Below are 22642 nucleotides of genomic sequence, written 5' to 3'. Positions count from 1 at the left end.
AAGAACATCATTTGAGAAAGAGATGTTTGAGCAGGCTACTTAAAAATGGATCCTCTTGTGAGGATGTCCGTACTCAATCGGTGTCGGTGTTGGGGTGGAAAATTAAATGTTAACTGAACAAGTGGAATAGAATTGTGAAAGTTCCGGCTGGAAGACATACACTTGGATAAGGACTAGCCAGACAAATGTTTAATTCTGTGCTGATTGCTTAATAAAGACAAAGTATGTTACAAAAGTTGAAAGCAGGAGGCCAAACGACAGTTTATGGAATGTGTGACGTGGAGGAAAGTTACGTCATGACGCACCAGGCTGTTGAGTTCACTCATGTAATTGCAGGCTTGTTTGGTAACCAATTACATTTCACTTTGCACACATAAATGTGAGTCTTGTATCACATGATAAAATGTGTATTTATCTAAGCCAACATTTTAGTGTAAATGTCCTTAGGGCATGTTCTAGTTTTTTATGGAGAAATGCAATTGTAAAGTATGGATATCAATTCAAAATTTTTTTTACTCCATTTTTCTGTGATAACGGGATCATTTTCTCCTGATCTCAAGTAGGGTTGGGCCGATAGAAAAGATAAAAAAAAAAAAGTGGCAGACATCACAATGTTGAGCTGCCATCGTGATTGTAAACAACCACCCCAGCAAAAAAATAAATCTCAAATTTTCACATTATACGTCCCTGTGAAACCAGGTTTAAATCACCATGAACATTCTTATAATACTTTTTAAGTATGCTTCACACCTGCCTTGGAATTCTCTTCTCCCCACACTCATGAGATGATTATCCCATTATCACGGAAAACAGAGTAAAAAAAGATTTGAATGGATGGCCGCTTAGGGCTTCCGTAGTAAAGTAAGTCAGATTTATACAAAATACTTTTCCTTATTGCACCAGGAATTTGTTGCTAAATACATTAATAAGCCTCAATAAAATGTTCAATACAATGGGCTCTTGTTAACTGTCAAAATCTCTGCGGTATGAGCTAACTAGTCTCAATATACTGTATGTTGCAAATACAGATGTCCAGTTACAAAGTATACTGCATATAGTGTTTAATCTTTAAACTGATAGAGTAGGTCAGTGAACTGAATGTGGCAATAAGATTATACACATGTTTTTGAGTGTGCACAAAGCTGTCGGACATGTGGGATTCTTGTAAATTTGTTTTAACACTCTTAAAACATAAAGTACTTATTATGCCTGTGTATCCTGGGAACCAGCCGGTTCTACAAAAAGGAATGGGCAAGATTTCTTCTCATATACTTAATTGTACCCGATTATAACTTGAAAGTAGATGATGTACTGTGAGAAGTTGAAATATACATGTCCAAGCTCACATTGTGTACAGAAAACTATCTGTATTCTGTAATTGCCACATTTTTCTTTTCTTTAACACACGCATGCACAAACCCAGTGGTTAGGGATTGGGGGATTACCAATTGCTGACTTGTCTTAGGGGATAAACTATGGGGATAAAGCCTCTGTGTGACCAGCCTCTCTGAGTTAATACAGAAGAATAACCAGAAAGGGAAAGGGAAGAGGACGGCTAACTTGCGGAGATCCATCACTTCTAAGATAAAAGGTAGGATAATATACATTCAATTTCCATTGAATTACAACAAGGGACTCTCTCTGCATTGCATGTTTTAGGTCGTTTTTTTTTTTTTTAACTGATTAACCACTGTAATACTGTTAATGATCACAATTTCCTGTTGCAAATGTGAACTTTAAACCATGAAATAATTACTTTATATGTGTATAATGAAAGCAAATAAACTGTAGTACTAATGAACTCAAGTTATTTTGACTGTTTGTCTCTCAATTCAATTCAAATTAGCTTTATTGGCATGAATGTGTAACAACAATATTGCCAAACCATCATACAAACTACATAAGAACAATCAACCCCATACATTTCATTAAAGACTCTCTCTCTATATATATATCTATATCTATATATATATATATTTACAGCAAATATAGTGAATCATGAACATTTGCAGTAACACTTTGGTGTATGCTAACTATTGTTGTGAAACTAAATTTAATTTTCTATCCTGTGTTGTAATTTTACAGGATCATGTTTTAATTAAATGTTCTTATACCAACAGCAACAGTATTACTGTATCTGATAGTCTACAGGCAATTTTGACATAATGGATAACAGATCCTATCAAATTATCTTCATTTTGTTTTTCTTGCTAATAAACCAGAAAACTAATTGGCAATGAGCAGCTTTAGTAGCTCCAGGCATTACACAGGCATTACATTTATGGCTCAAAACAATGCATCTCTCACTCCTCAGGTCTCCCTCCCTCATAAATACCTTTCTTTCTTCCATAAGAGTATTATCCAAAGATTTCCCATGTGCACAAAGCAGTTCTGTGTTACACGCACCTCTACTAAGGCCCTCGGTGAACAAACTCATTGTATCCTATAGTCAATAAACCAGGACAATGCCACAATAAAACCTCAAATTTGGTTATAGAGATTCCTGAAATAAGTCCATGTATTTCCACTTTCCATTCCATTCCTAAAATATCGGATTTGGCAGTTTGCCATGTCAATACCCAGTAACATTTGCTCACCATGTTTTTTCAGCAAGCAACAAGTCTTCCAAGTGACCAAAAACCCACTTCTAATCAAGGAAGCAGCATGGATATGCAGTTTATTTACGACCTTTTAGGGTAAGAAATATGCGGAACCATAGTTTGGGCAATAATTTGGCAGCTGTAGCCTAACCTTTGATAATGCAAGCTTACACAGCTAGAATATTTTCTAAGACTCAAATTCCTGATTTGTCAAAACTTCTCCTCTATCATCTCTTTTAGGGAAAATGCTTGGTTGTACATCATTTCTACCTTTGTGGTGATGTGGATTATCGTGTGGCTGTACAGAGACAGCCTGGAGATAGGGGACATCCCTGACAAGTATGTCTTTGTGACCGGCTGTGACTCAGGTTTTGGAAACCTGCTGTGTAGGAAGCTCGATCGTAAAGGTTTCCATGTGCTGGCTGGCTGTCTCACAGAAAAGGGAGCTGATGACCTGAAAAGGGTGGCTGGGCCTCATTTGAAGACTGTCCTGCTCGATGTGACCAATCTGGACAGCATCCAGAAAGCCATGGAGTGGACAAAGAAGGAAGTTGGTGATAAGGGTAAGAAATGTAAATTATTGAAATATAAGATGACTGTTAATCAAATTTCATAAGGCAGATCCCTAACACAAAACACGCTGTTTCACCTTTTGTCTTTCATTTCCTTTGTAGGACTTTGGGGAATTGTGAACAACGCTGGACGCTCATTACCCATGGGTCCTTCAGAGTGGATGAAAGTGGAGGATTTCCACAGCACACTGAAAGTCAACATGAATGGGGTGATTGCCATGACGATGACTTTCCTGCCCCTCATCAAAATGGCTCGCGGCCGTATTGTGAACGTAGCATCAGTGCTGGGCAGGGTGGCAGCAAACGGTGGTGGATACTGCATCTCCAAGTTTGCAGTGGAGTCCTTCTCTGACTGCCTCAGGTAAGACTTACACAGCCTCATCAAAATTAGATGAGAGTGTGTTTTGTGGAGCCAGTTATTCTCTTTCTCTCCTTTTGAAAAACCTGTATTGTAATTTTAAGGACAAATTGTTGTCCCATGATGGAGGTTTGGATTGCAGACAGGGTTTTATTTTAATAATTTTCAGCAATATAAAAGACAAATAATAGCACATATTTAAAGCAATAAAAACAATAAAACATACTCAGCATGTGCTAGACTGACAAAAATTTGCTGATGAGACCAGACAGGGAAAAACATTCTTCCTTCTCACTGTTTCTCAATTATTTTTATTAAGCTAAACTTACTTTAACTGTTTATTTACTAGATACCCTATTGTGTTTTTATGTCTTACACTCAAGCTACTACACCCATTTATGATATAAAAGATGTTGCAGCCGGTGTTACAAACCAGTTTGAAGCTATATATATATATATATATATATATATAATTAAACTTTGAACTTTCATGTATAATGTTATCCTACATCACATTTCTGTTTTCAGGAGAGATATAAACTACTTTGGCATCAATGTGTGCATCATTGAGCCGGGGTTTTTCAAGACTGCAGTGACGAGCCTCGAGCCCCTCGAGAGGGAGCTGCATCGCCTGTGGAACCAACTCAGCCCTGAAGTAAAAGCCAGCTATGGAGACAAGTATCTTGATAAGTGTAAGTACACCTAATGCAAACTATGAAAAAGCATGACATCACTTTATTTGAAATGTGACACAAACATTCTTTATCTGTTTTTGATCACATTTCACACTCTCTGTTGTCAGATAATGTCAAATCAAAAGACAAATTGTAAGAGTCAAGCAAAAATCTCATTCTTATGCTGGAAGTTGAAGTTGTTTTTAAATTTTAATATGAACTTGAGAGTCACAATAAAATGTGATTGTTTGCTAATTTAAAAAAGTTTTCTGTATTCTATATAAAAATCACATTGCATTTACTTCCTGTAGACAAGACAAGCAGCTCTGCTGCACCCGAAGGAAATACAAAATGTCCTACTGTCACATATACTTCTATAGTATAAAAACCTTGTATATCTTAATATAGACATCAGGAAATACAATGAATGTTCCAGAACACTGTCAAAATTTAGGTTTAATATCATGAATCTCACTCAACAGTATACATTTGAAAGTGAAGTAAAAAAAAGTGCACCGAAGTTCAAGTACAAAATATATTTTAGTTGATCTTCATTTTCAGACATCAAGATCCAGCGTTTGATCATGAATGCGGTCTGTGACACTGACCTCTCCAAGGTGACCAACTGCATGGAGCACGCTCTGACTGCTGCCCACCCGCGAACCAGATACAGCGCCGGCTGGGATGCCAAGCTTCTCTGGATCCCCCTCTCTTACATGCCTTCCTGTGTAGTTGACATTGGGCTGAAGCTGGTGCTGCCTCGCCCCTCAAAGAGTGTGTAACTCATGGTGACGCTGAAGACATGTCTTCAAAGTTATTAGCCTTTTTATGTCATTCCGTGTCATTTTGAAGCAGCAAGGAGGTTGAAATGAATGCTTTGCCTTTCAAAATACCCATATTCCTTATCTACGTTGTCCATGCAATGATCTGATGTTGCAATTCTTAAAATATGTATATGCGCACAATCTCCCATGTAAAAGTATTTTTTTCTTATCTAATGTCTTCTTGAGATATTTAGACAATATGAAAGAAAACAATGAAACTGTACTGTGTAATCTACTGTTTAATTATTGTATCTTTTGACACTGTTATTTATGGTCCTTGATTGAAGTTCCTCAGAATGCAATGATCTTATTGTGGACACAAATAAAATAAATGGCTAAAAGCTTTACTACGAAAACATGTCTACACCCTGTACATTACAATAATGTGCCGCCACATCGTGGTGGTTCTAAATAGCCTTGGTGAATGTGAACAATGATGCATGAATGTTGATGATTTTCATGTTTTGATTTTAGCATTTCTCAGCTGTGGGGTGAGATATGCTCCATGATCCTGGTGCTCATGAAACATTTTCAAACACTTTTTGATCAATTCTGAATCTCAAAGTGATCTAACTAACACCGAAACCATTCCGTAGCACCTGAAAATCAGAAACAACTATTAGCCAGCATCAACATTGTGATAGTGTGTACTGTAGTGGCATGACATTAATGATTTAAGACATTTTGATCACATTGAAAGTCAGAAACACTAGAACAAACAAAAAATGTGCTTCACCAGCATTAGGATCAAACTGCCTGCTTATAATTAACATCCGTTTATATTGTACTGACTGAACATCTTGCCAGGTGGTGCTTATATTCACATAAGGTTGTGAAAAAACACCTCACACAAAAAAGTGTGTGGTGGTCACCATTCTCCACATAGTATAATATTTTTGTGTTTGTCTATGTAAAAAAAAGTTGTGTACTGTACATAGGCTACATATCATATAGTTTTTGTCCCACACTATTCTGCACACTGAGATTATACAAGCATTTAATTCATCTGTGTAATATCTATTTTTCTAGCTGATAGATTTTTGTGTCACTTTAATATCTTCAGTAAGTAATGGTGTGTAATATGTTCTAACAGAAGCGTTACACCTGCTTTTTCAGTTCACCTGATTCACTTTTGCTTTTCAGTTCACTTAACTCACTTTTATTTGTCTTAACATTTTTTGTTGCTTTGACAGTTTATTAGAGTTTTCAGTTAGTTATTGATCAGTTAAGCACAGAATGTAGCACTGAACACGCCCAGCTAGCTGTGACCAGAGTGTTGGCTGATCATGTGATGTTTGACAACAGGTCAAAGGCTTTCTCAGACTTCTCCATGCAGAGGCAGTGACAGCTAGGTGTAAGGTTATGTTATGATTTCACCATAGCTAAGTATTGCTTGCTACTCTGATAGCCTACCTCCAGCTCATTCAAAAGACTCAGTTATTATTTATCCAGATTTAGTGACACCAGCCCTAATGGCAGACTTATGTTGTCAAAACATATATCTGGACCCCAGATACAACTGTATCTGTCAGTCAAATAACAGCTGCTACACGAAGTGGTGGGTCTGTAGTGTATCGTGCAGAGCCCCTTGCTGCTTTCAGGTGCCCCTCGTAAAATGTAATTTTCTCTAAATTGCCCACCACACGTTTGGTGATTAATAACAAATGGTCAAAGTTTCTTGTAAAGTAGCGTATTACATAGAGTACTTTATGTATATTGAAGTGTATATGCTAAATATCAGGCATACATATAGCTATATTTTAACAACACAAGCTATATCGCATAAGTTAGTTTTGGCACTATTCCCGACGACACCTGAAGGCAGCAAAACTTCCCCCCTATCTTTTGAAAGTCAGTGACCTCGCAGGAGCCGATCAAAAAAGAACACCCACTCAAAAACCCCGCGGTGTTGTAGCTCCTGGAGCTTATTGTTCACCGTCAGTTAAGTAGAGTTAAATAGAGATCAGATCGGGCTGTCGTGTGTCGCAGCCATGAACTGTCTGAGAGCGTTGCGTCTGTCAAACTCTGGACAGCTGATCGTCAAAAACACTGAAGCGGCGAAGAAGGTTTTCATCATCCAGCCAGCATGTTGTCTGAGCACTAAATCAACAACAATGCCCCAGAGACGACCGCTTGCTCACTTTGATCATTTCCATCTCAAAACGTAAGTGGCATAACCTTCCTGCTGATGTGGATTCTCCCACAGCGTCACTGATAAATGAGTTTTAGCCGGATTTGGATATTAAATATAGGCCTATTAGACACATTGCAACAGTGGTGGAGTTAGTATATTCAGATCCTTTACTTAAGTAAAAGTATTCTTTTTTTTGTACATCTTCATTTTTAAAGTAAGTAATCACACAAATGTAATGGGAGTAAAAAATTCCTCAAATGAAAGTACAGATTTGAGAGCTATATTTGCTAAAGCACGTGTTACATTCCAGCACTGTATTTCAAAACATATATATTATGGACACAGGATATCCAGAGTAAATCATCTCAATGCCTAATGGAAGAGAATTCAGGTCAGAAAGAAAAGTTACTGGTACATGTTACAGGTATCAGTGTATCAGTTAGCAGCATGTGTCAGCTATAGATTAGTCAATCAGCACTTTGATAGGAGAGTTTTTAAAGCAACATGGGACACCCATCAGAGCTTCAAAGACAAAAGGTCTCCTGTATACAAACTGCAGGTGAACATGTCAAAATAAAACCGCATAAAGATACTGCAGAATTATTTAAAATAATAAGAGGAACAGTCCTGAAAATCATAACACATATACAAAAAAGAACACAATGTTTTCTGTCATACTGACATGACTTACAAACTCAAAACAACATGTACAACAGTGTAATATAAAGCTATGGTTGAATGGAATGCCCTTCCAGGTCAGATTGTTAAAGCTCAAAATAATATTAGTTTAAAAAAACAAAACAAATAAAGGAATATTTCATGTCTGCTTATATTAGAAAACAGAGTGTGTCATACATTCTTTTATATTTGTATTTCTTTATAATTTGTTATTTCTGTGTATGATTATGTATTTGTTTTGAATGTGATGTCTTATTATGTTGTGTATTTGGTCTGTCTATTGATTGTATTTTCCTTGTAAGCTATTCTTTTGTGCATTGACTGTGTATGTTCTTGTAATGTGTTATTTTGTGCATTGATTGTGTAGTATGTTGTTATTCTTATTCAGTGTTTTGTGTGGACCCCAGGAAGAGTAGCTGATGCTTTTTTGCCTCAGCTAATGGGGATCCTAATAAATTAAATCAAATTAAATCAAATTTATCTGTAAATTAACCTAAAGTCAATCTCAAAAGGAAATGATCATTTGAGCCACGTCATTTGTAGCTTTGTGTAAATAAATAACACAAGAAGAATGATGGCTTTCCTGTTTTCAAGAGCTTACTCTTCACTTCGGCAGGAATGTGTATTCAAAGTCCCCCAGCTCTGGAGTGGAAGACATGCTTTATTACACCATCACAGAGGGGAAAGAGCAAGTCCCCATTTCATACTTTACCTCAGTAAGTAGTTGAAGGAACACCCACCATCCCCAGCGACATCCATCCATCCATTGTTATCATGTTTTCATCTGTTCTATTGTCGTTTGCAGGCCCTAAAGAAAACTGGCCTTCACCCATCAGACCCTCGTCTGAAGGACTGCATGGAGAAGCTTCGACGCGCTGCAAATGAATCTGTTAGCGAGGTGATAATGGACAGAGACCTTTTCCACAGGTGAGACAGTGGAGGCGATAGACAAGTGGTGAAGACTGAATCAAACAATCAATCACCTAGTGAACTAATAGACAGCAATTTACTAAAAACAGCAGAAAAACTTAAAATATGTAGATGCACATAACTTGAGTGCGCTTACCATGTAGAGAGAGGACACACGGCTCACAACAAAGACTGATTATCTTGCAAACGGTCCCATTTTATTTGGAAATCAACTTTATATAATTTATAAAAACTTTTTTTACTTTTAAAATTCATCACAAACCAAATGCTAAGGGTTTTATTCTGTTGGGATGATATACAGCCAATCGACCCGCTCTGTCGATTCTTGTGCTAAATAATACGTGTGGTCCTCCATTTGTCCAAATTTCTCTTCTTTTCTTACTTCTAATAAACCTGTTGACGTTACTTGTTCTTCTTCTACTTCGTCTTCTTTGTACATATTCAACGTAGCACCATTTGTCCATTTGGGTTACTGTAGAAGCATGGCAGGCACAACATGGTGACATCCATGTAAGAAGATATACCTGCGGTGTATGTAGATAGAAATGGCTCATTCTAAGGTAATAAAAATATAGTGGTTCATTATGTAAGGTCTATGTAAGGTTATACAACACTGAAAACATAGTTATGTATATTATATTGCAATCTTTATTACAAAAAGAGAAATAAAATATGGACATAAAGAAGTAAACAGAACTTTGATTCGTGCAAAATCACATATTGCATTTACATATTTTTCATACATGTAATTTGTAATATGGTTATAACAGTTAATTTGCTGTCCATGTAGAGTGAAATAGATGTCTGTGTGTCATTTATATGCTCTGATAATACTAATCCAACACATCTTTGTAGTAGCGTCCATACTGATTCCACATTCCGACTTAAGAGCACTTGAACACACTGAGGTCGGAAGAATGACTTCAAAACTCTGGAAAAGGGACCATCTGAGGAGAGCTTGAATGAACCATGAGCTACTGGTTGCAATTCGCTACCCTCACCACTAGATGCCACTAAAACTTACACACTGAACCTTTAAGGTAAACTGCCTCTGAGTACGTCCAGTTATGTCTTCATCCTAAGGGACACATGATACAGTATATTATATATTCACTGCAAACATCGGGATGTTTTTGAGCCAGGGGTAAACTCCTGAACATAATGCTTTAGCTCAGATTCTTATTTGCTGTGATTTTATATTCTCTGTGTGCTTTCTCAAAAGCCCACAAATTATGAAAGGATTTACCATCTGTACATAAACTTCTAATATAGCAGATCTGCAACTCAAAAGCAAGGGTAACTTTCTGGGCAACTTTAATGAGCAATAGTGCCCAAGAATTATGGATTTAATCACATAGTTGACAGAACATATAACACTAGATTTGTCTCACTTTTGTTGCCCGTTTCTGGGAGTGTTGCTCTTCTTCCCATCAAAATGGACTTGTATCTCAACGTTGACTGTCTCACTGTGTTTTGTTTTCCATTCACCACCCGGCGCAGGCATGAGACCAAACTATTTTTAGTCTGACCTTCCAACAACAATCCATTGTAATGAAGGATTGTTGTATATAGACCTGCGGCATGATTGTCGCTCTGCCTCTGTCTTCAACATGCTTTACGTTCTAAATACTTGATGACAGTAGCAAGGTAGTCAACATGATGGATGTGGAGGGAGTCAGAACTGAAGAAGGTTGACACAATAACATGAACACATTTATGATGCAATGTAATTTGATTAATACATTTTTGAGACTGACTGAAAGGTCTTGATTCAGCTCTGTGGTAGTTTTTAAGGCTGTAGTTTATGGTGCGCTTTAGTGGTCATGCTCCCACTCCCATCATATACACGAAGGGCTGTGTTGGGGGTTAATGACCCGGGGTCATGAATAGTGTCAAGGAAAATAGTTATTTCTTCGACCTGCAATCAGTTAAATAAATAATACCAAAAATATAATAATAGCTAACAACAAAAACACATGTATATATTTACCATATCACTGTGGGTTCTGTTGGTTAATGTATAGCTAAACAAAACAAGTAATTAATCATGCATGTTAACACTTCAATGAAAGCTAACATGTGCATAGACATGTGGTGAAATATTCCTTTTGGTTAGTCAAAACCCAGAGGTATGCAAGTCAGTGTTATGTACTGTGTTAGGACATGTCAGCATTAGTTAATGTCAAAAGCAAAGGCCTATTGCTCAGGCTGATAACTAGCAGCTGCTGCTCTGCACTCACACCCGTGAATCCACACAAACACACACACAAACACACACACACATACACACACACTCCACACACATACTATGTTACAGTGTTTTAAAATTTGTAACACAATCTCTACACTGAGTTCACATTTTTCAAAACCGTACACACAGTTCTCTTTACGGACATGCAACTCACAGCGCAATAGTTAATCTCACATCCAAAATGCACTAATGCAACCAAAACACTTGATACCCATCTCAGGATCAGCTCTTATACATGAACACTGACAACATTTGTCTCTCAACAGTGACACTTTGTCACGTGTATGTATAAATATTGTTTTGATGTGATGTTTTATGTATTAATAATTAATAAAGCTATAATGACTCCTGCATGTCCGATCCATCTCTGGCAGTCTTATGCAGATACTGTATGTCCAGACATCCAGCTTTCATTGCGTCCAAAAGCCACATCTGATCATGTGGCTGGTGGTCATAAACTTTAAACCACCGTGAGGACAATAATTCCTCTATGGGGTTGTAATGGAGAGTAAAGTTGGAAGGAAAAGTGACACCATGCTAGGCTGGGCTGTAAACCAATCTGTGACTGGAATTGGTGAAATGCCACACTGCCCCATACCGTTACAAAACCTTCTGCGTTCTGCCTCACTTGCCCCCCTTTCCTCAACCAGCACATTGAGGTAATCAGGGACAGAAAATAGGCGATCAGTGTTGAAGGCCCCAATTACGAGTTAATGCATTTTAATTTTATATATTTATTTATATGTAGCATTATTTGTAGCAAGTCTGTGTTGTGTTTTGAACTTTAAAAACTAAAGGTGACCGAGCCTTCTCAGTAGCTGCTCCTAATCTTTGGAATACTTTACCTGTTCAAATAAGAAATGCCCAAACTCCTGACACTTTCAAATCCTTGCTAAAGACCTATCTTTTTTCACTGGCCTTCAAACAGTGTTGAGTAGTGACATTTATTTTATTTTTTACTTTTTCTACTGTTGTCATATATATCTGTTGTCTATTGTGGAAAGCACTTTGGTCAACTAGTGTTGTTTTTAAATGTGCTATATAAATAAACTTGAACTTTAACAGTTTTGACAATAGTATATTAAGATGTCCAGAACAGACTGTAAATACTGTTGGTGGTGGTTGAGTTTGAGTGAGAAAACAGTTCATGGATTCTGAAAGATGCAGTCATTGAATGTATTTTGTGTCAGAGCAATGAAAAGGGATCCATAGTTTAGTCCACATTGACTTCTGCTGTGAAGACTGTGTTTCAAGAGTTTTGCAAAGGTGAACTCAGTATTGAGGAAAGTGAGTTAGCCATTTACAAGTAAAAAAATTACTTTAATATTTAGAAAATATTAAAATAATATTATATGTAAAATAATATTTAGGAAAGTATTACATTTTCACTAATTGCTTCGGAGTACTTCCTCATTATGGTGTTTTCCTTTCAGGTGTGTCGGTGGAAACATTGTCCTGCTGATCCAGGCCTTCAGAAAGAAATTTATCATCCCTGAGTTTGATGTGTTTGCACAAAAGATCAATGAAATCTACAACACAGTGCAAAAACAAAGAGATGGGAAGGTAGGTATTTGTTGTGTGTTTGTTCGTTATTATATACAATTGGAATTTCTAGGTCTTGAGTGAACACAAGGAGTTTAGAAATAGATAGCTTAGCATTGTTTAAGCCTTGCACATGTGGTTAACTAACTATTTCACATATTGTGATATGTACTGCAGACAATATAGTCAGGAACAATCAGTTAAAGATTGAAATGGCTCTCTATAACTTCATGCTGCCTTTCCACAATTTGCATCAAATTGTATACTGAAGATGAGACAGAAAATGCTGACTCTCTTCACTGACTCTTCCTTACTCCATCTTCCAGCTCAGAATAAAAATAATTAAACCCCTCCTCTGCTGCAATACCTATGGTTGTGACACTTACTCCGTCATGTTCAACTGGTTGGACTCACAGTGGCTCTCTTGTGTATTCTGGTTTTAGGTTGCAGACTACATCCCCCAGTTGGCCAAGTTTAGCCCCGAACTGTGGGGTGTGTCTTTGTGTACAGTGGATGGCCAGAGGTAATTAATTACAGATTTGTATTTGACAAAAAACAGCCTCATCGACAGGGGCAATGAACTATGGCTGTAAATTCAGGGAGCATTCTGCTCCCCAAGTGTGACCTGTCCCTGAGATATATCTCACCTATTACCCGAATTAAGTCTACTAAGAAATGTCCCTACACTCAGTAGATGGGAGTTTATTGAATTCTAGATGTTCAAATAAGAACATTTCAGAGCGCTTAAAAGACTTCTTGTCCTTGCTTGCTTCCAAGTTGAGAGTGATTTGATGTGACTGAGGAGGATGAAGAAGACTGTGTAAGGTGTTTGAATGCTTCAGAACAACTACTGAATGAGCCATGTGGTGAGACTGTTAACTCAATTACTGTTTTCAAGATAATGAATGTACTTTTAATCTAATAAGATTAGTACTTTCTGTTAATGATAGACTGAACTTGTCTGTCATGCAAAGTCTTCTTGCTTTCGATGATTAAAGATTTTAGGCCTCCTGAAGAAAAGAGGATAGTTCTTGATAGGAAAGCTGTAAGTTGTACTTGCCCTTTCTCATATTGGTATCGTTGACATGACTCTTGCGCAAGACACCCCCTTTGCTCAAACGGCCCAGTGCCCAACAGATATGAGTGGTAGTACTCAGCAATACGACCAGACTGCAAAGTACAGTACATCTTCCTGGTGTGATTGTCAAAGTGGAGCAGTTTTATGTTAAGTGTAACTGGAAACATTATTTTCTATATTCTTTGTTCTTTTTTATGTATCTACTCTGTCTTCTTCCTCCAGGCACTCAGTAGGTGACACCAAGCTGCCTTTCTGCCTGCAGTCCTGTGTGAAACCCCTGCAGTACGCTGTCGCTGTCCATGAGGCAGGAACAGAGACTGTTCACCGTTATGTTGGCATGGAGCCCAGTGGACTCAAGTTCAATATGCTGTCGCTTGATGATGAAGGTGTGTAAGGCATCATCACTGTCCTGCGTACATCACCCAGTGTGAGGAAATGACACTTCTTGAGATATTTATATGATTTACTGACTGTATCTGTGTAATTACTCACTGAATGATTATTGTCTTCCTCCATCATATTTTCACCACATCATATCTTTTTAAAAGCTTTGTTTTTTGTTTGCAAACAAGAAAGAAATGTAGCTGTGGTCGGAGGCTCACAATTTTAATTGCACTTTAGATGTGTAATCAATAATTCTCTTGCAGTAAATATTGTAAAGGTCATGCCATTTCTCTCTTCTGTCTCTCGTTAACTTTTCCAATTGCATAATAATGCAAGCTCTAGAGCTAAAACTGCTAGTTAACCCCTTGACACCTGTATGTATTTACCATTATATAAGAAAATGTATTATTTTTGTTTTCATTTGCTTTCAAGTTGATGCTAAATTAAGTGGAGATTGTTAATTTTTCTATAGAACATAGGAAAGATATAAATTCAGGTATGATGCAAATAAGCGACGACAGGAAATAAAAACGAGAAACCAGTGCTTGCAAAAGGTTCCTAGGTACATATCGAATATGCACAAACAGGCATTGATGGAATTCATATGCTATCTTGGCTGCAGTTTGAAACGAAGCGGTGTGATGCAAATTCGTGACAGTAAGCGTTAAGGGGTTAATCGTTTAATCAATCAACCAAAGCTTAATCTGCAATTATTTTGATAATTGATTATTAATTGGAATTGTTTTTTTTTATCAAAAATACCAAACACTTGCTGGTTCTAGCTTTTGATGGTATTAGTAAGATTAGAATATGATATTATACTAGGCACAATACTATACTAGGGACTAGGCAATAAAGATAATGTACTGATTGATTGAATAATTGATTGATTAGTGCCCAAACAACAAATGTATTATTTAGTATAGAACTCCATATCAACGTTGTGCCTTATCTCATTGTTCTTTCTCCCAGATAAACCCCACAACCCCATGGTGAACGCTGGAGCCATAGTGATCAGCTCTCTTATCAAGGTAAACAGATGGACATGCATGGTGTTGAGTCAGTACATAGAGTAAATCACTCTCTTTTAGCAAAAAGTCAGTGACACAGAAAATTTTACAAACTGTTACTTGTACTTTGGAATCACTCAAGCTTTTTTACATTCAGAAATTGACAGGATTCCCACTGGTCATGGAATTTGTGGATTATCATTATATTTTGCGGGACTCCGCACATGAAAGTCAGCAAAAATCATTGCTTATTATTGTTAATTGTTGCATACATATTTTTTTTTAACAAATGAGTCGCTTATTGTCATTATTTGAAACCTTTATTGACATATTTCTCATTACATTGAAGAATGTTTTTTTTAGCTAGACAAAGCTACCAAAGCTGCCAAGTATTCAAATGGATTCTGCAAAAATATTAATCTTGTTATTATTTTAAATAATGAACAAGTTCTGCCAGCCCTGTATGGCCATGATATGTGCGTTATGTTGTAGTTTAGAGCATGAAGTTTGTTGAGTGTCTGTTGAGATATATAGTTGTCCTGTTTAGTACCTGAACTCCTCCTGAGCTCTGTGGTTTATGATCACTGCCTAATCTTTCCTCTTGCTGTACCAGCTAATAATAGGATACTAAATTATGCAATCGGTGAATCATTCATGTATTGTTTCACAATGTCTAATGAGTAGTACTTAAGTCATTTTCGGTTTTCATGACTATGGGAATGGCATGAGTGTAGCAATTACAATCAGCATATTTTTATACAAGCATATATCGCTTTGTTTGCAGCCTCGTTCAAATAAGGCAGAGAAATTCGACTATGTAAGTAGAGTGCCTCTTCTCTTCTCTGTATATCTCTGAATATGATTATCTCAGTGGTCAGAGTTATGCTGCATTACACATATAATTTTGTCTTTGTTCGCCAAGGTTATGGAGTTTGTGAAAAAGATGGCAGGTCAAGAGTATGTGGGATTCAGCAATGCCACGTGAGTGTACTGTTTTTATTTCATTTTAGGCATTTTATGTTATCACCCATCTTAGTTTAGCACACCTAGATTGAAAGTGTCAGGCAAATTGCCTGTCCACTGCCCTATTGCATTATTGATGTTTCAGTATTGACCCCCTCTGCTTCTCTGTCTCTCAGGTTCCAGTCAGAAAAAGAAACAGGCGACAGAAATTTTGCCATTGGATACTACATGAAAGAGAAGAAGGTCCGTCACAGAATGCTGAAATGTGCGGCATTATAAATGCCTTTTATTTACTGTTGTATCCGTTTGAGACAAAGCTTAATGTTTATATACATACTTCCAACTGAGGGTTTTTGCATTCACATGTTTTTGTGACATGTTTCTTTAAACTTTTACTGTATTTTCGTATTGCGATGACTCTGCCAGTTATTCTCTTGCGTCACTGATTAATTCATTCATTTAGTCTATAAACATCAGTGAAAAGTTTGAAAAAAATTTCCTCCAATCAGTTACTGCTGTCACAGCCCAGCTCATGGACTGGACAAAAACGGGAGACACAGGGGTAAACTAAATAACAAAGTGATTTATTAATAAGAAAATAAGCAAAACCAATGAGTGGGAAGAATCTGTAAAGTCAGTAGTGTAGGGAGTGGATGAGTGAAAATGTGCTGCATGGATGTTGTGCTGTAAAAACAAAGACAAGAAACCAAACAAACAAAGGAAGCTGTGAGATGAGGAGGTCCAACCCAAGACTGACTGCTGCTCTGGCTTATATGCATGGGGCACACCGGGCCCAATGTCTGCAGCCTTGGAGACAGAAAGTACACCAAGGGCAATATGCACCCTGCAGAGTCCGTCACACTGCAAAACAGAGAAAACCAGCCAATTATCACATTGGAAAAGCTGAAACGTGAACATTTGGCTTTTTTGCAGGAAAAAAATACTTAAATGAACAATCAATTTCAAAATACTTGTTAATTCATTTTCTATTAAGTTGTATCAGCTCTACATATAAAAGGCATTTACAATTGCAAGCATTAGCTAATGTTCAGAAAACCTAGATATCATTGTTGTCCGGTAAAAAAAGGAAAAATAGCATGCTTGTCCGATGTATACGTTTTATATTTCGATATTGGGGGGTCAAAGAGGGGTTTTGTGAGCCCAATATTCCTACAGATATCTCCAATCACAGAATACAGTTTAATCTTATCTAATCTCTAAAATATTCTTTTTAGATTTCTAAAAAAATATAAAATTCCTTCTGCCATCCGTTTTGTTAGAACAACTGAAAGTCCTTCTCTGTAGCCTCGTCATACATCTCCCACACCCCTCTGCTTATCGCCACTTTATCGTGTTAGAGGGGTTATGCATTACCTTTTGACCCTGGGAACTGTGTTGTTGAGGGCAATAACAAGAAACACTGATCCCATTTGATGGACCAAACTAAGATAGTATGGTATATCTGAATACTGTTAGGCCAGAATACTTCAATCAAATAGTCATGATGATCATATTTCATTCCCCAGTGTTTTCCTCCGGACGCAGATATGATCGATGCCCTGGACTTCTACTTCCAGGTAAACTGCTCTGCTATAAATGGAGCTCTTCGTGAAGAATCTTTAAGTCGGATATTGATTTAGCTGTAGTGAAAATAGTTTCATTAGCTTTGACCATGAACTCATACTCCTTTGGTCTCAGCTTTGCTCCATCGAGGTGACCTGTGAATCAGGAAGTATCATGGCTGCCACTCTGGCCAACGGAGGGATCTGTCCAATCACAGGCGAGCGTGTCCTGAGTGCAGAGGCAGTCCGAAATACTTTGAGTCTCATGCACTCGTGTGGCATGTATGACTTTTCTGGTCAGATGGCATTTCATGTGAGTAACACCAGGAAGTGTGTGTAGACTCTCACCACCACTCTGACACAACAGAAATAATGTTCACTAAAAGATGAATCAGTTTTCGGTGTGATCACTTACCTACGCTGTGAAGGAAATGCTTGTTAATGAATCCAATCCCACATCCAGCCTCTCACTCTCATCTCCCAGGTGGGTTTGCCGGCCAAATCTGGGGTGTCCGGTGCAGTACTGCTGGTGATCCCGAATGTCATGGGAGTGATGTGTTGGTCTCCTCCACTGGACAGAGTTGGAAACAGCGTCCGGGGAATACACTTCTGTCAGGTAAGACCGAGAGTTACAGTTTCTCTTCTGTTTCTTTTGCATTTGGACTGCAATTCAGACTGGACCGCTTAGTTGCACTTATCAATTAACGTTAATGGCCGATCAACACCTAAAAGTTTAGGCACAAACAATCAATATCATCAAGATGTAAACCATGTAGCTGCCTTACAGAGAACAAATTGTAGAAGGGGCTGATTTTACATCCAAGTGACCAGGTTAGGTTTGAATTTTCTGATAACCTTTGTTGATAAGCTTGTTTTGCTCATATTATAGTTGTCTTTGTCTTAAAACATAGAAATAATAATAAAATAATAATAATAAGTACTCAGGGACAGGGGTTTCAAATTAGTCATGGCTAGAAACCTGTATGCTTGATCTGCTTTTTATACTTTATAAAGCATCTCATGCATTTGTCCCTGTCAAATAAACAAGAAATAAAAATAAATACTGTATCTTATCATCCTCAGGAGCTCGTGTCACTCTTCAATTTCCACAATTATGACAACTTGAGGCACTTTGTGAAGAAGCAGGACCCTCGCAGACAGGGTGGAGATGACAGGGTTTGTTGCTTTGTTAGTTTGTTCTCTCTGATATGATTAAATGTGTTATTTGTCTCTATTACTTATGTTACTTCCCTTTATTTGCAGAACAAGTCTGTTTTCAGTTTGATGTTCGCCGCCTACAGTGGCGATGTGTCAGCCCTGAGAAGGTACATTACCAGCGAACCTGATTATTGTTTGTCCCGTATAATAGATGGAATTCAGAACACTTCAGTTCAAAATCTCTGGGTTGAGATGTGATGACTGTTAAGACCAGTTATAATAGTTTATGATTCACATAATTTGCTCCTCATAATTGACTCTTGCACTATGTTGAAGCATGTGCATTTGTTAATGTTTTTCTACTAATTTAATCAGTCATCATTTTATTTGTCACACACCTAGAGTGGTGCTACTCACGACTCTGTCAATTCTGACACACCAGTGACTTTTTTATTTGTGTATTATTACAATTATTAATCTTCTGGAGCTGTTAGTAAAATATCTCATATCAACATAAATGTCGACGTAACTGAAAATACCGTAATCGCTCATACTGTTATTTGCATGTGGCTTCAAACTTAAGTACAATGCTAAAATGTGTATTGTTTTTGTATATTTTTATTACTATGAGGGAAAATATTTTTTGTATCAACAAAAGTATCGTTAAATTGTACTGGTATTTATTCCTTCAGGTTTGCTCTCTCATCCATGGACATGGACCTAAAAGACTATGATTCTCGAACAGCGCTACATATCGCTGCAGCAGAGGGTGAGCTCCACATAATTTGTTCGTCTGTGGTCTTGATATGTTTTAAAGGAGCAACACTAAATCAAGTAACTTAGGCAAAACTATAAAACAGTCAGGCAGCTAATCTGTGTGACCACTGGTCAAAAATAAACATTCCAACACAGAGACATCCTTAGCTATTAAAGGTCAGAGAAGGCATTACAGAGCACAGAAATCAAAAATAGGAACTCCAAAAAAACATGAGACATTGACAGAAAATAAAAAAATAAATACCTCCGGAGAGCTGAACCCCAGAACCCCAGCAGCTCTAGATGCAACACTTACCCCCCAGTTTATGGAGATTGCTAAACTCTATCAAGAGTTTATTCATTATTAAGTAATCTAAAACAGCTGATAGATAGATAGATAGATAGATAGATAGATAGATAGATAGATAGATAGATAGATAGATAGATGACAGAATATGTGAAAACATATTTTAAGTGTGTAATTATATGTTATTGAAGCTGAAATGTGTAATGTTTTAAAAAACATACATTGCTCTTGTGTGGTGGACTATGGTAAAACACTGCACCTGGCACATTTTCTTTGGCTGGAGACAGTGTAAACTCAGAGAAACACTGATCGGCTTGTCACATCTGTTTCATCCTGTCCTGGTTAATGGAACAGGTGTGATGTATGACATTTTACTTTGTTAGAGTTTTGGCTACCAACAACAATGAGGTTAGACAGTATGTAGAAATTCTTGACACAGCAACCCAAGATCCCCATTATCACACACCCACAAACTTCTATTTAAACTCAGTTGAAAGGACAATTGCATTTTTCTTGCATTGTACGTTGACACTTGCATGTGTTGCTGTTCTTCATGCCCACACTGTTTTTCATTAATTCTGTATAAAAAACAATGTTTTTCTTGATCTCATTATTTCATCTGGCAAAAAGATTAGGAATTTTATGTTTATATATTACTGACACAGAAAAATACTTACACTTTACACAAATTACAGAAGTTCTTTGGTTTGACCCTCACAGCTGTAATTAGTGCCAAGTTAGTTTTCACTTCATTTGTGATTAACTGTAGAGGCACAGTACCTTTGGCTCATACTACACCAAACCATTAAAGAACCACCTCACAAACCCTTACAGACCGCCATATGGTCGATTATTTGTCTTCTGCTGTGGTCTAAGTTTATTCACAGCACAAATTTAATGCTCTACTGCATTGTCTTTAAAAGTACAAATTTTCAAAAAGAGCCTTTTAAGGAAGTCATTTGTTTACAAGATTACTGTTTTCTTCCAAATGAAAAAGGCAGAGCTTTCTTCTCCTAAATCGGATTCTGAGTTGGCTTGTGACTGGCGGGAATAATGATACATCGTTTTTTAAATTTTAATGGGCATTTTGCTCTTGCATTGCTTTTTGACACCAAAGTGAAAACGGTTTCTAAGTTATCAGGAAAAGATGAATCTAATTCTCCGCGTCGAGAAACTATAAACTGTCATCTTTTCTGTTTATTCTCAGGTCACTTAGATGTGGTGAAGTTCCTTACTGAAACCTGCAAAGTTGATCCATTTGTAGAAGACAGGTGAGATCAGCATCACTTCTGTCTTCTTTAGCTTTGAATTTCTAAACTGTTCAATATGTTTGATCATGAGCAAATATTTTGACTTCTAGTCTGTTTTTTGTTGTTTTCAGATAGAATCGTTAAGGTCTTTTCCTATCCTTTTTTCGAAAGCTCACTTTGCTGAGAATAACCCACATTTGGATGCTTCTTCTTCTTTCCCATCCCATCTACCATTAACTGAAAATGTATAATGATCTTTCAGAGCAAAACATACAAACACAACTACATCTGCATAGAGTAGATATACTCTAAAGGATAATTCCGGTATATTTCAACCTGGCGTATTTCCCATAAACGTGGCTACTCTATCAGCACGAGTCGACAAAACTGCACAACGTGTATCTTGTCATTTTTTAATCTTGAAATTAGGAAACTTGATGGCAGAAACCATTTTATCTCACTTGCTGCTATACTTCTCTAGCACAAACACACACTTAATGGACAGCCTCACACATGTAAACAAACCTATGTGCAAGCTGACCCAGATGTAGATCCCTATGCAGTAAGCCATAATGGCACAGAGACAAGTATTGTCTTTGGAAAGCTGTAGGTGGCTCACACAGCTTGTCCTGCTTGTTTTGAGTCCTTGTTTCTCCAAATGTCTTCAACAGAGGTGGCGAGTTCAAAGTTAGCATGACCTATAGAGTAACAATAGCCACATTTTTGGGTTTCCTTTAATAACAGATGAAACACCAAAGTGTGAATAAATTAATACATTCTAAGAGTGAACCTTTGAGCTGAAATTGTCTTAACCACAAATTGTTAATCTATAATTGAATACTGAAATGTGCATTGCTGGAAATTCTCCTATATAATTTATCTGCTGATTTCTCTATTTATCTTTACTTTTACTCATTGCTGCGCAGGTGGGGGAACCTACCAGTTGATGATGCCATGCAGTTCGGACATGACGAGATGGTGAAGCTGCTGAAAGACTACCAGGAGGTCTGCAGGCAGCAGGAAATACAGCACCCTAAGGCCGAGCATTCCTCAAAGTTGGACACTATCGAGGGCATGGTGTGATGTCTTTAAATAAAGTCTACAAAGTGCAACATGTTTGAAATATGAAGGTCAGTTTGTAGCACATAAAATGAGTGCCAAGCAAAGAGCAGAATATGACTAAATAAACATGAATTAACTATGCAAACTGCAGTAAAAGAGAATGTTTATCAGTGAACAGGAAAATGGAATATACATTTAGTGGACACTTTTATCCAAAGCGACTTACAATTGCTATACATGTCAGAGGTTGCATGCCTCTGGAGCAACTAGGGGTTAAGTGTCTTGTTCAGGGACACAATGGTGGATGGGTTACAGTGGGGGATTGAACTGAGGTCTCTCACACCAAAGGTATAGGCATATCCATTGTGCCATCGCCACCCCTCAATATAAAGTAGAGAAGAAAATACAATACAGACAATAGGAGAGAGTAAGCATAATAAGCAAGCCAACAGAATACAACATTTGTGGGTTTGTGTAAACAGTAACATATGCTGCTAACAGACTCAGACTAATTTCGAATCAGTGCTGCTGGAATATATCACCAGCCTG

The 22642-nt window shown here is 37.4% G+C and overlaps 2 protein-coding genes across 3 annotated transcripts; both read left to right on the top strand.

Annotated features, from left to right (window-relative positions):
* The first annotated feature begins 54 nt into the window (after positions 1 to 54).
* rdh5 (retinol dehydrogenase 5 (11-cis/9-cis)) lies at positions 55 to 5364 on the top strand. The gene is made up of 6 exons (XM_046029303.1): positions 55 to 1591; positions 2611 to 2696; positions 2841 to 3163; positions 3275 to 3533; positions 4059 to 4222; positions 4766 to 5364. Exons 2-6 carry the CDS (start codon positions 2665 to 2667, stop codon positions 4984 to 4986), a joined length of 999 nt encoding a protein of 332 aa, XP_045885259.1. The 5' UTR covers positions 55 to 1591; positions 2611 to 2664; the 3' UTR covers positions 4987 to 5364.
* Positions 5365 to 6931: 1567 nt separating this feature from the next.
* On the top strand, positions 6932 to 22238 carry LOC123987534 (glutaminase liver isoform, mitochondrial-like). 2 transcript variants are annotated; one of them, XM_046076513.1, is made up of 18 exons: positions 6932 to 7192; positions 8457 to 8556; positions 8646 to 8767; positions 12455 to 12584; positions 13007 to 13086; positions 13864 to 14027; positions 14998 to 15056; positions 15820 to 15852; positions 15958 to 16016; positions 16175 to 16241; positions 17525 to 17575; positions 17697 to 17873; positions 18045 to 18176; positions 18644 to 18736; positions 18824 to 18885; positions 19411 to 19487; positions 20989 to 21052; positions 21958 to 22238. In XM_046076513.1, the coding sequence occupies exons 1-18, from the start codon at positions 7020 to 7022 to the stop codon at positions 22112 to 22114; spliced, it is 1800 nt and encodes a 599-aa protein (XP_045932469.1). In that variant the 5' UTR covers positions 6932 to 7019; the 3' UTR covers positions 22115 to 22238. The 2 variants fall into 2 exon arrangements, with proteins under 2 accessions (XP_045932469.1, XP_045932470.1); XM_046076514.1 differs by lacking the exons at positions 6932 to 7192; positions 8457 to 8556; positions 8646 to 8767; positions 12455 to 12584; positions 13007 to 13086 and adding an exon at positions 13388 to 13429.
* The last annotated feature ends 404 nt before the right edge of the window (positions 22239 to 22642 follow it).

Source organism: Micropterus dolomieu, linkage group LG18 (genome assembly GCF_021292245.1).
Source record: "Micropterus dolomieu isolate WLL.071019.BEF.003 ecotype Adirondacks linkage group LG18, ASM2129224v1, whole genome shotgun sequence".
Taxonomy (NCBI): Eukaryota; Metazoa; Chordata; class Actinopteri; order Centrarchiformes; family Centrarchidae; genus Micropterus; species Micropterus dolomieu.
The sequence above is the reverse complement of the archived record's forward strand: the minus strand, read 5'-3'. Positions and strand labels throughout refer to the sequence as shown.

Coding starts and splice junctions, on each gene's coding strand:
- rdh5 (XM_046029303.1), top strand. CDS start 2,665: ATGGATATGCAGTTTATTTACGACCTTTTAGG. Junction 2,697..2,840: donor TTTATTTACGACCTTTTAGG/GTAAGAAATATG, acceptor CATCTCTTTTAG/GGAAAATGCTTGGTTGTACA. Junction 4,223..4,765: donor AGACAAGTATCTTGATAAGT/GTAAGTACACCT, acceptor CTTCATTTTCAG/ACATCAAGATCCAGCGTTTG.
- LOC123987534 (XM_046076513.1), top strand. CDS start 7,020: ATGAACTGTCTGAGAGCGTTGCGTCTGTCAAACTCTGGACAGCTGATC. Junction 16,242..17,524: donor ACTACATGAAAGAGAAGAAG/GTCCGTCACAGA, acceptor TTCATTCCCCAG/TGTTTTCCTCCGGACGCAGA. Junction 21,053..21,957: donor GATCCATTTGTAGAAGACAG/GTGAGATCAGCA, acceptor ATTGCTGCGCAG/GTGGGGGAACCTACCAGTTG.